Here is a 13,879-nt window from a genome sequence, read left to right as displayed (position 1 = left end):
TGCTCTATCTCTTTTCAGTTTAAAAAAATTTCAAATTCTTTGAAAGTTTATCCGTTATACATAGTGTTATCAAGAACAGTCAACAATTTTTTTAAATTATTACCCGGACCTAAAATACAGAAAAATATTTTTGAAAATTTTCTTTTTCTGATTTTAGTCACTATCAAAGGGGGTGTTAGATTTAGAGAAAAATTTCCAAGCACATTTATTAAGCTTAAATTATACATGAATATTTTTATAACAATTTTCCTTAACATTTTTTCCTTCCCCACCTCTAAAAAATATATATTCTTTTTTTTCGTTTTTTTTGTTACTCTCTTTTAATTTTTATTATTAATCAGGAAGTCATGTCAATATTTTCATGCCAGCTTATTTTCAGTTCTTCAAAGTTCAATATTTTGAAATAGCTGTTAAACTTTGGGTCAATAAGTTGTTGGTAAATGTTTGTTTTATTTTGGCGTCGAATTTAAAAAAAAAAATTAATAAGGTTAAAAAATATTTTTTTTTTACTTTTTAGCGTGTTTTTTATGAAGTAGATTTTACAAAAAAAATTTAAAAACTTCTTTTATTCCGCTTTCATACATTTATATAAATAAGATATATCTTAAATTTAAAAGTGATTTGCTTTCTGCAAAAATATTTTTCCGATCTTCGTGGTGGAGTAGTAGCATCTCGGCCTTTCATCCGGGGGTACCGGATTTGATTCCTGATCAGGCATGGACATTTTTCATACGCTACAAAATTCAATTTCTATATTCCCACGTTCTCTGTAAATTTCTGTTGCAATTAATTCATCAAGCAGAAAAAATATAAATAAAAAAATGTATGTATATACAGTATATTTGTTACCGTGAAAGACCGATATCTGGCAAATGTCGATATTGTCCAGTGAATGTCGAAACATAAAAAATATTTCGGTGAAAAACCGAAATATTTGCTTATTCGGACTTTTACCGGATGTCGAAAAATACAGATAAGCTCTGGTAGGGATCGAAACGATAACTAGAAATTTAAAAAAAAAATCACCCAATATCAATCTCTAAGGTAAATAGATTACGATAAACCCTCGTAAAAAAAGGAAGTTTAAATTTAATCTAAACATAACACGCTCGCTTCATAACATAACATCACTCTACGCTCTCTTCGCTCGCTACCTCGTCCAATTAACGTTTAATACACAAATTATATATTTTATTCTCCAACATTGGAGGCGATTAATCAGATTCACCGCATTTATAAAAAAATTTAGTCAAATTTTCAGCATTTTATAAATTTACAAGGCCAATCAGGATATGAAAAAAATATGTTAACTGCATGGATGAACGATAACGATAAAAATAAATGGTCAGATGGTCTCCCCTTTGTTCACTTATATAATAAAAATATTTTTATTCAACTTTCACCGTCAGTCCAAGCTGACTGAGGTGTATTTGATTAATCATTTCCAATGTTGGAGAATAAAATATATCATTTGTATATTTAACGTTAATTAGATTAGGTTAGCGAGCGAAGAGGGCGTAGGTTATATTTGATTCAAATTCAAGCTTCCTTTTTTTTACAAGGGTTTCTTGTAATCAATTTACCTTAGAGATTGGTATCCGGTGTTTTTTTTTTAATTTCTAGTTATTGTTTTGACCCCCACCAGAGTTTATCTGTGTTTGTCGATACATATCGACAAGAATCCGAATGTATAATAATATAAGCAAATATTTCGGTCTTTCACAGACGTATCGGTATGTGTCGACATTCACCGGAGAATAATGACATTCTCTAATTTCGGTCGTTCACGGCAACATATTCATAACAAATAAAATTTGAACTTTTTGTAAGGTAATATTAGCTCAATTTTTAATAAATGAAGATCTTATTGGTAATTTTATTTAAAAATAGAAATGTTATGATAATTTTTTTACTTTTATCTGTTTCAGTGAAGAATGATATATTTATCGAATATCCAATTTTTATGAATTAGGGAATGGTTAAAGATAAAAACTTTTCTTATCAAATAAAACATGTCAGGTTATATAAATAAAACCTGTTTAAAATCAAACATAGGATTAATTATTTAATTAAATATAATAAACACAACTAGTTTCAAATACTCTGATATCATTTAAATAATTGGAAAATTACCGTTAGATTAAACGCTGTTTGAAGTTATAAAATTTAAACTTACACGTAGATTTATTAAAAGGTTAATATAACTGTTTATGCTATTAAATATGCCATGAGTCTTAAAGTTTAAAGAAAAACATATATATATATATATATATATATATATATATATAATAATTGTAGAATGGAATAAATCTAAACAGGAAGTTATAAGAGAAAAAAAAATGTAATGGAGGAGATGGAATAAAATCTTAAGGTATAATTTATAGAAGATTATTATTATTTTGTAAAAAGGGGGAGGGGAAGAAGGGTCATCATTTAAAAATTAAAAGAAGAAAGGTTGTAGTAAAACGAGGGAAGTACTTAGTTATACACATATGAATAAAAAAAACCAAACAAGTAATCGAACTGGTTTACTTGACCTTCTGAAGATCAGTCTTTTGCTTCTTTAGTAGTAATAGGTTCGTAAGACTCGTTTCAAATCAGTCGAGTTTGTTCAGTCTTAGCAAAATGACCACCACAACAAGAAATTTTATTAAGATATTATTTAAATATTTATTTATATTATCAGTTATTTTAAGTGTTGTTTCGAGTTCACCGGTACCAAAAGGGGCAAAATACGATCAAAGGCAAGAAGGTGAAATGAATATTCGTGCCGATTTAAATAATATTTTAGTATTGTTTATACCATCTGGTGGTTTACGTTTAGTTGATAATCCAAATATTGGAAGCATATTACAAATATTTGGTAATTCTCGTAAAAATCCGATCGTCGGTGGAACATTACCGACGAAAGATTCACCGTATAAAGTCGATATAGATCAATCGGCGATCGATAAATTACAATCTGATATCGATGCATTAAATAATATAGTACCGATCACAAAAATTGAAAATAAAGAGTCAGATGATCAAAAATTACCTGAAGATGAAAAAACAATTGAAGAAAAAGCTACATCAGAAATTAAACAAGAAGAATCAATAATTGCAACAACAATAATACCACAAGATATAACAACAACAAAATTATCATCAGAACAGCCAGAAATAACAACGACTGAATCGATCGTAACTAGTACACCGATTAAATCATTACAATCAGAAAAAGAAAAAATAACAAAAAATACATCAACATTACAAAATTTTCCACCAAAAACTATATCACCATCAGAAACTTCATTAAAAACGCAACAAAATAGAAATATTGAATCGCAATTAAAAACACTCGTTCGAACATCATCGGCGGCATCAAAATCATCATCCAATATTTTACCAACAAATAAACAATCAAAAAATTTAGATTCAGATGAACAACAAAATGAACGTAAATTAAAAGCTCTTCAAACAGGTCTTACTCATTGTTTACCTGGACAAAGATTAACGGAAAACGGAAGTTGTATTGAAACTGATACGTCAAGAGAAAGGTAAGCATTTTAATTTTTCTTCTTTAATTTTTTTTTATTACGTATCTGATAATATTTTTTTTCTAAATTTAGTCATTTAACGCTTTCGATGGTTAGTGGTTAGCCGTCATCTTCAGCTTATTTTTAAGGAAGAGACTAAACAATTTTTAAAAACACGAGTGTATTACATATGTAAATTAAAAAATTTAAATATTTTTATGTTCATACATTAGTTTTTGGTTTATAACTAAAAGTAATGTTTAATTTTTAGCAATTTTATCAGTGATTACTTTTTTTTTGATTAAGAAAATTCATATTTTGGAAAAAAAAATATTTGATATTGATAACTAGTGAAAGCGTTAAATTAATGGATAAAAAAAAATCTGCGTAAGTAATAACTTTTTTTTATAATTTCATATAGATTATTCATAAGATATATGTGTATATATAAAATAAAATTTCATGAGCGATTCTTAAACAAGGCACAGCAAAAACTACTGAAAATAAATTGATGAAAATGTGTATACATGTTCTTCTTACGGTGAAAATGCACTTAAGAAATGATTTTTTGACATTCCGAGGTTTAAAGGTTAAAATGGATTTTTGAATTTTTTTTAAACCCGGCTATTTTTTTTTTTTTTTAATTTCTCGGTAATAAATGAAGATATCAACCTGATTTTTCTTGTGCGTAATCTTTATTTAAATATCTAAAAATCAATTTCTAGATGTTCTGAAATTCGGGACTGATAGGGTGAAGAAAGGTAAAAGATTTTGAATAATGATTGCAAATTTTCACCATTTTCGACTATACTAAACCAGATATTCAGTAGATTTGGGCTTACAATTACTCTCCAGATAAATATCTAACAATCGTTTTCGAGTTTTTTGAATTAAAATTTTTTAAGGGGTGTGACAATGTACGGCGCGGCGGCTCAACTAATACAACCACTGTCACTGTATGTGCGATGGGACCGGTTGCACCTGTCTTCGGTTACTTGACAATAAAACATAAAATAAAAAAAAATTTACCGCAACGGGAAACGCAAGTAACCAGAGCGGGCCAATCCGCATCAAGATTTTTTTTTTTTATTCAACGTTACTCGAATGTTTTTTTAGACATAAATATACTTAGAATCAATTTATTTTAATTTTATTTTAAGTTTACTTCAAACATGTTCATTAGTGTTTATAATAATGATTAACAAGTTATAATACGTATTATACAAATAAGTAATATACATCTGACAGTCATTCTAAAAATGTTGTGGTAAATAAAGGTGTTACGTTTTATTTTTATAATTATTTTTATTTTTTGGGGGGGAGGGAGGGTTATAATATTATTATTATTATAATCTGTGTTTTCGTTGAAATGAATGAAACGCACTTCACACATACTACGTACATACACCACTCTTTGTTCAATAAAAATATTATTGTTTATTATTATATAACATATAAAACAAAATACCCTGTATTAAGTATATTTTGTTTTACTACTAGATAATATACATTAAATACAATTGTAGTAAAGTATTACATTTTAAGTGTTAGAATTGTAATCTAAAAATTACAATGCTTCATTTTTAGCTAATCTAGAAGTTTAATTACCATTTAAATCGCAATATTTTCATTATCAATTAAATTTAATATAAAATTTCAAGTTAAAAATTACAGTTACAATTTGATGAATTAATTTAATTAAAAAATGGCTTATCTACGGATCTTAGCTTAGTGCGTCTCACAAGTGCTACCTAGGTTTTAAACAATAGATGATCACAGAATTGAAACGATCAAACAAGTCCGGTTTATAATTCACACGCACGCGCGCGCGCACACACAGAGAGACAGATAGTGAGAGAGTGACGCACAATTTTTACTTCATTATAAAAATGGCTAATGACAAAAGATTAGAGCGTATAATAGTAATATTTTTGGCATCGACTACTTTGGTCATTAGCCCTTTTATGAAACAAAAGAAGACCCAAAAAACTTTCTCTGATATTAAAAACTTACGACTATTATCGAGGACTATCAATCGTTTTTAATACTAAAAAATATCACAAAATTAGAAAGCCTTGATTTATAAATATTCATATCTATCACATTTGTTTATCGCCTAGGCTTTCCCTTACGCCATCCTTTCTTAGTTCTTTTCTCCATTCTCCTGACGTCCTTCACCTCTGATGATAAGATGTCTGATGCCTCTGATGGTATCTTCTCCTTCTCCAATACCAGGCATGTTCTGCGGCCGGCACCAGGTGATACCGACCGTGGGGATTGTCTGTCTTAGGACATTATTGTTATTATTAATGTTTTATAAAGATCCGATAAAATGTTTTTTTCTTATTTCTTAAATAAACATTATTGACAAGAGTGTGTTTGTTAAACACAAATTTAAAGCTAAATTTAATCACAAATACAACTGAACATTAGATGCACATCGATATATAACTTCTCAGTCAAAGCATTAAATAGATCAATTTATTGCTCTCCGTAGAAACGTTAGTTATAGGCTAAGTACACGGTAAATAGAAGAAAAACAAATAATGTATATAGGTTTAAGAAGAGATTGTCACATGCTTAATGCACTGATACAGAAGTGATCTTTTTAATGAAACGTGGAATCGAGCTAATAAATCCATGATTAATACTAGAAAATTAATTTTTTCCAAATAAAATTTTAAGTTAAAAATATGCAAAACAACAGTCAAGTTTAAATTTTAAATTACTTACGTGTAAGGTGCTAAAGAGTGGAGTCCATTCAATTTCTTGTTGAAATTTTCTACAGTTTTACTATAATATAAATATCTCATTAATGTTTAAATAAGGATATAAAAGTCACCACATCCAATTCTAAATCTAATTTATTAACAATTTTTATTAAGTTAGCTTATTCTGAGCTAATAGAATTAAAGTGGTACTGACCACGATGTATTTAGCTACCCAGACGCATAGAAAGCTTATTATGTAAATTAAAATTAGATCATTCAAATAAAATCCTCTATTCAGTGAAAATTCTGAAAAATATATTCTTTCTGGATCTTTTTAATGCCTTTTTTAAGGTATAATCTAATCACGTAATGATGGAAGAACCTTAACCAAATATATATATATATATATATATATGTATATATAAGAGAGAGAATAATATTTTCTCAAACTGGAATAGATCTGAGTGCCTAGGATGTGAAAAAAAAACTGTAAAAATGTTTTTTGAAACTTTCGGTAGATTCCTTCCTGGTTGAATATTACAAAAACCTTTTTCATGCGAAAGTTCTTAAAAATTATATCAGCGTTAATTGTGTGTCAACTTTAACCTTTTGTAAATATTATTGTTATTATTATTGTTGTTGTTGTTATTATATTGCATCCTAAGTGGCCAACTAAAATTAAAAAAAAAAAAATATCAAGTCGGAGCGGAGAAATTATAAAACTATCTTAATGCTTCTGCTAGTTAGTATTCTTGGATGTTACTGAATGCAACCAAAGGTTCCGGGATAAATTCCTGGCATTGATTTAAATGTATATATACAGAATTTTTAACTACATATTAATTCTGGTCGTTACTTTATTTTGGCCGTTTTGCTTTAAGTAACGGCATTAGTAATTACTAAAAAAATGTAAGTGTGTGTGAGTGAATAAATTATAAAGCAGACTTGTTTGATCGTTTCAATTCTTTGATAATCTATTGTTTGAAACCTAGGTAGCACTGGTGAGGCGTACTAAGCTATGAATTATAGATAAGAAATAATTTTTCTAATTAAATTTTAGCTATGAATTTGTGAAATCGATTTAAGCATTAATAATTACCATAAACACAGGTAATTAAACACACTAATATTATGAAGTATTAACAATTAATAATATGCACCAATAATTAAATTGAAGCAGTTGAAATTAAATTTAATTTTTTTTATCTAAAAATCAAATTCTTAGTAATCTACAGTTATTAATATCTGAAGATAAATGCTACAGTAAACTAAAACGAATCAGTTACCTTTTCTATAAATCTTGATAAATTACATATTTACAGAGATAGACAGGAATTCTTTAGAAATATATTTGCATTTTCGGAATTAACTTCAGACTGAAGTCCCCTTTTTAACAGCATATTTGCATATCATACAGACGCTTTGGCACAGATATATGAAATTTTAATTGGCCGCCATATATTTTTGCCAATGAGTTTGAATCTTAATAACCATCATAACATAATTAAGAAATTAATTAAATTAATTTTAAAAAATTGATTATGGTCTTATTTTAGTCCTTTCTGTTAACAAAGTTAATTTAATAAGATAATGACATTTTTTCAAAGAACTGAAGAAAACCAAACAAAAGTAGTCAATTATTTTTTAATCTAAGTCCGATTAAGCCAGTTTGCGCCTTCGGTAAAATTAGGCCAGATTGTAATTCTTGGGACCCAAATTAAAGGGTAAATGTAGTGGTTTTATTTGAATTCTGATCTGAAAAATTGAAACAAATAGGTCCCAGAACTGCATTTTAGAGATGATTTTTGGTGGTTGGGTTTCAATTAACCACACATCTCAGGAATGGTCAACCTGAGACCCTACAAGAAGACTACACTTCATTTACATTCATACATACCATCTTCATTCATCCTCTGAAGTAATACCTTACGGTAGTTCCGGAGGCTAAACTGAAAAAGAAGAAGAACCTATTCTTAGTGGATTTTAAGAAATCTGTGGTAAATGATAAACTGGTTAATTTTACCGAAGGTGCAGAAATTAAGGAGAAATCTTTCTCCAGCCGATGGTCGCTAACGAAGCATTTCCGAACATATGGTTATTTGAACTTTATTTTTACTGGTAGAATATGTCCTGAAAGTTTGTTACATTCTTTGTTAATATTAAAGGAAGACATAGAATAACATTTACTAAAAATGATTAGCCGATAATCTTTTTATGAACAGTAATTCTCTTTTACATCTATTTTATTTCAGTTTAGAAATACAATCTCGGTCATACTTCTACACTATTATTTTAACGAGAAAAATAGGCGGATGTAATGTTACGTGAAAGAATTCTAGACTTTTGCCGGGAATCGGCAAGTAACATATTTACACACGCACGCGCGCGCACAGAGAGATACACACACACACACAAATTATTTTTTTTTTACATTAGTTATAGTACTATTATTAATAATTATTAGTACTTATTTTTAAGTAAATTATAAAATATATATATGACTGCAGTATCAAACAATGAATAAATTTTTATTTTCAAGCAGCTGTAAAATAAGCTTCTTGAAAACACTTAACAGTAAACTATAAACTTTTTGATCATTTCTAATGTACACTCTGATATTTCACCATATAAATTATAACTTTTAAAAAAACTATTTACATGTTATAAATTGAAATAAAAGAAGTGTAATAATAATTTTAAAAAGAAGATGGGTAGTAACTTGTCACATATAAATAAGGCGAAAACACTTTAATAATATTTTTTCCCAGAAAAAATGACAAATAAACCTGTTCTAAAGATAAAATCGGATGTTTTTCGTTTTGGCTAATAAAATGAATAATTTACAACCATTAAATATTAGTAAAAAAGAAATAATCAAATAACTTTTACTTTAGTTTTCTAGTCAATCAATTTCTACTTTCTTTATATCTAGTTATTTTTTAACTTTCTTATTTATGAAAATTTGTTTCACCATTTAGGATTTACACACATAAACATTTTGGATGTACACAAAAACGTCATTCAACATAATGATAATAATAATTAAAAAAAAAAAAAAAAAATGGATAATTTCAAAATAATGTATTTTGACCTTATATTTTTATCTACAAGTATTGTAATATTGTAACAGTATTACGAGTCTTACAACAGTAAGAGATCAGAATCACTTACTCGTCTTCTAAATAGTTGCCATATTGTGTTTAGCAGAGATCTCTTTCTCAAAGTTCCAGTGTGACTTTTTTGTTGAAATTTATTTAAAAATCACAATTGTGTAAAAAGTTTTGAAAATAGTTTTTTTTAAATTTATTTATCTACATGATGAAGTACAAAACAAATCAATCTACGAATTTATTTCTCATTTTCTTGTGATACGAAGTATTTTGATTTATGAAATTTTTTGGGTTTCATTGCTGTTTTCCTAGAAAGTCTCTACGAAGAATTTCTGGATAAAGTGAACTATCTTACGGAAATATTCAGACAGTAACAAGTTTATTGGAATTTTATAAAAAAATTGCGTAACAAATACAATACAATAATTAAATAAGGGAAAACACTACTATGTTGCCAATTCTTCATTTGTTTTGTTAGGTATAATATCACCACTTTATTAAATATAGTTTATTTTATTAAAAGAAAATAATAATTTCCCTTCAGTGGGTACATAACCGATCAAAAATAGATTCAGTGTTGTTAGAATCCGCATGCTTCTCATCTATACAAATTTTGCTTGATTTTTTTTGGTGACCGACCAATAATTTAAGGTTTGTGATCACTTCTTACTCCAGACCTTTTTTTCTTGCAGATTTGCAATAAAAAACATTAAACACCTTCCCACCCTTAATGAATTGAAAAATAAAACATTCATAAGTATATTTTTAGCAGTCTGCAACAACTTCGAAAAAGGTCTCAAGTGACAAATTAACTTGAAAATAAATTCACTGACACATATGTTCCTTTGATTACTACTTAAAATAAACTAATATATTCTTATTTGTAAATATATATATATATATATATATATATATTATGAAATTTCGTAAGTAGTGTTTTTGTTGAGGAAGAGCTAAACGAAAATTTATTTCAGTTATTACAATACCGTCTTAAGATTGTATTGAATAATTTTGTTAGTTGTACTAGACTGATAGCATAGACATCTCAACATTCTATTGTATCAATGTGTGCTACGTATGGAAACTTTTTAACAAGAAAATATGTGAATATTTATTAGAGCAGAAAATAAAAAAGAGACATTAAGTTACTAAAGATGAAATGCGAGAATAGAGGCATTGATACTAAGTGGAGGAGTAGCAGCAAGAACTGAACACACCATATATTGTCTATTTTTTACATTAGTCATTATGACAGTTGTAATAAAGAGTACAACTGACTAGAGTTTTCATTAAGAGTACAGTTGTGTATCTTTTTTAAGTATTTTACTTTTATTACTTTATTTTCTTTTATATAGAAATAATTGGTCCAATAGTACATATCTACAATTATTACTGTAAAATTATAATCCCTGAAATGATTAATTTATATTTTTATTGAACATTGTAATAATGAAATGAAGTTATTATTACTACTTCATTACATTAGTTCTAAAGTGATTAGTGAAGGATACTTTTCTTATTTTGTTATAGTTGCAATTAATTTTATTCACCTTTACATTGATTGTGCTGCAGAGCAAATTGGCATATACTCTTGTATCTTACCAGTAGTAATATTGCATTTATATAATAATTCTTACCAATCTTAAATAATGGCAGTTAGATATTAAAAGTAAAATTGTTTTATAAAAACAGTTTTATCTATAGCTGATTTTACTATTGAGCTGAAATCACAAAGGAATCAGAAAATGTATATAATAAATTTATCGCTTAGATAATAATAAAAAAACCTAAACAGCGGATTGGTCCGTGGGTGGGTCCATTAATGTTACGTCATATTGCATACTCTCCGTTTGCCTAACTACAGGATGGCTCAATAAAAGCAAATGGGTTTTAAACGTTTACACGAAGAAAATTTTAAAATTTTTATAATAAAATAGAAGATATATTCGTCAATATTTCGATGAGGAATTATAAATTATAATTTATGGACATTTTTTTTAAGCTACTAGTGAAACATTACGTTACGTAAATTAACCCCATTTTCTGTCTCAGAAGGTTGTGCTTTTTCTAGAAAGTTCTCCATAGAGTCGGTTAAAACATTTAGAATTAAGGCTTCAATTTCAGCTATAATATATTTTATAATCGTTGGATGGTCGTTGGCTTATAAAGATAAACCTTCTCCTTTAGATATAACCCGAGAAAATAATATGGCTCATAAATCTGGCAAACGAGGAGATCAGTTTATTGCAGAATTCCTTGAAATTATTCGTTTACCAAAAATCTCTCTTAAGAGCTGCATACTGAATTTAGCCGTGTGTGCAGTGGTTCCATAAAATTGGAACCACATCACTTGTTTTTCAGCAATAGTAGATCGCAGAAAAGTTTGAATCATACGCCGGTATCGCTCAGCGATTACGGTTGTAGCATTCCCGTCAACATCTTCAAATATGGCCAATAATTCTTTGGGATCTATCACATTGTAAATTTAAGCGGATGTAATTCTCTCTGGTGAATTACCCTTGAATTTGAAGTTCCCCATATTTGGCAACTTTGTTAACAAACCCATGCTGATGGAAACTTGGCTTTACCGCTCATTATCGAATTATACATCAAGTTTTTATTTTCTCACGCCAGTTCTTGAAAGTGTACGCATAATTTAGGCGTTGTTCAAGAACTCTCGATTTTAATTCTTGCACGAGTTGAACTTTTTATGAGGACAGTCGTAAATCCCTTACTCTTATCCACAGCAATGATCTCCGAGTAAATTTAAGTGAAGAGAACATCTTCGATTTGATGTTTCTGGGTTCTCTTCAATACTCTCTCGTAATCGGTGGATATTCTCTTCGTGTTGTACGTGGTCTTCCGGTCCCTTACTGAACCCTGCAGCCAAAAAAATTTCATCAATTGCATATCATGTAATTGGAGGGTGAATTTCTTATATTGAAATGGCGGCAATAAGTTCGTTGAGTCCGTATTATTGAATGTTAATTTTCAAAATAGAATTCTACTATTTTCGTTTGCTGAGTAAATTGTGTTTCTTTCCATCATTAATCTCGCAGATTCTCTTAACGAAAATCAACGAAAAGGTGTGAATTTTTTAAATAGGTTGGCTTCTTTTATTCCACAGGGTATAACAAAATAGATCTAAAAATTGTTTATAGAAAAAAATCCAATTTATCTTTATTATATAATAAAATAAATATAGAGACCCCCAAAAAAGTAAACACCAATATGATGTGCTACAAATGGATAAGATTGCAATCAATCAATTTCCTACGTGCACCCTTTTGTGAATGATTTCATATTTACTAACACCTTTCTTTAAAACTAATGATAATTACCCATAATTTTTCAAGGAAGAAGAAAATTACATACAGGAAACGTATAAAGACTATAATTGTACGAAAATACGCGAATCTTAAATCTAAGTATAAAATTAAAAAATCATAAAATACGAAGTACTAGTATTTATACTTGCTACATTTATCAGATTATTTTAAAAACAAAATAAGTGTCTTGTGACATATGTTTTGTTCTTCCAATAAATGTTGTTTGAGAGCAATCTTGAAACTATGCCGTAGACTTGTACTTCAGGTACATTAGGTGAAAGCGCTGAAGGTCAGCCTGCTACTCAGAGTTCTTTGGAAATAAGAAACCCGCGTCGCTATAGCACTTAAATATTATTAATATATTCTAATATTACTTATCTGATATTCTATTAATGTAATTATTTTTATATTTTTGTTTTTTTCAGCAGACAAGAAAAGATGGAGCGCCTTTTATCATTATTAAGATTTGGTGTACAACCTGCGAATAGTAGTTAAATAAATTAATAGGGATTATTATTTTCATATAAAACTATCATTGATATTTTTAGTGTATTAATTTATCTGCTTATTATTATTATTATTATTATTTTATTATTATTAAGTTAGTTCTATTTTAGTAAGTTATTAATATTATTATTTAAAATAAAATAATTTGTTAACGTAATGTATAGTTTTATTTAAAAAGTACCGTATTTACTATATTAAGGAATATTGCCTGTCTTTAAACATTCTAAGTCTTTGAGTTAATGCAAAGTGAAATATGATTTCCTGATAGTGGTATATCTTTAAAAAGTGTTACCAGTTAACATATGCTCAAGAATTTAATTAAAATTTCCACTTATAAAACTTAGTTGGAGTAGATTTATGACGTATTTGATCCGAAACTGAAATTTTAAAAAATTGAAACTGATTGTTTGGAAAATATTGATTTATAACTAATAAAAACATTCTAGAACCGTTTAAAAATTATCAGTGTTAAAAATTAAAAACAGAAATCCATAAAATTTTATTGATAAGATTTTACCATATCAATTTATGTAATTATACCAAAATTTTATCGCATGATAAAAATTAAACTGAGGCATAAAGTACTGAAGACATTGCTGATTATCTGCTATAAAGCACTTCAATAATATATTTCAATTCATTGGAGTTATTAAAATAGTTTTATTATACTGTTTCAGTTTCTACACAAAAATAATCATGTTATT

General features: G+C 27.8%; 1 protein-coding gene across 2 annotated transcripts; it reads left to right on the top strand.

Moving 5' to 3' along the window:
• Nucleotides 1-2,570: 2,570 nt before the first annotated feature.
• Nucleotides 2,571-13,332, top strand: LOC142323742 (uncharacterized). 2 transcript variants are annotated; one of them, XM_075363905.1, is made up of 2 exons: nt 2,571-3,539; nt 13,097-13,332. In XM_075363905.1, exons 1-2 carry the CDS (start codon nt 2,626-2,628, stop codon nt 13,161-13,163), a joined length of 981 nt encoding a protein of 326 aa, XP_075220020.1. In that variant the 5' UTR covers nt 2,571-2,625; the 3' UTR covers nt 13,164-13,332. The 2 variants fall into 2 exon arrangements, with proteins under 2 accessions (XP_075220020.1, XP_075220019.1); XM_075363904.1 differs by having other exon boundaries at nt 2,574-3,539; nt 13,094-13,332.
• The last annotated feature ends 547 nt before the right edge of the window (nt 13,333-13,879 follow it).

This window comes from Lycorma delicatula, chromosome 4, assembly GCF_047948215.1.
Source record: "Lycorma delicatula isolate Av1 chromosome 4, ASM4794821v1, whole genome shotgun sequence".
Taxonomy (NCBI): Eukaryota; Metazoa; Arthropoda; class Insecta; order Hemiptera; family Fulgoridae; genus Lycorma; species Lycorma delicatula.
This window is presented reverse-complemented; position numbering and strand designations above follow the sequence as displayed.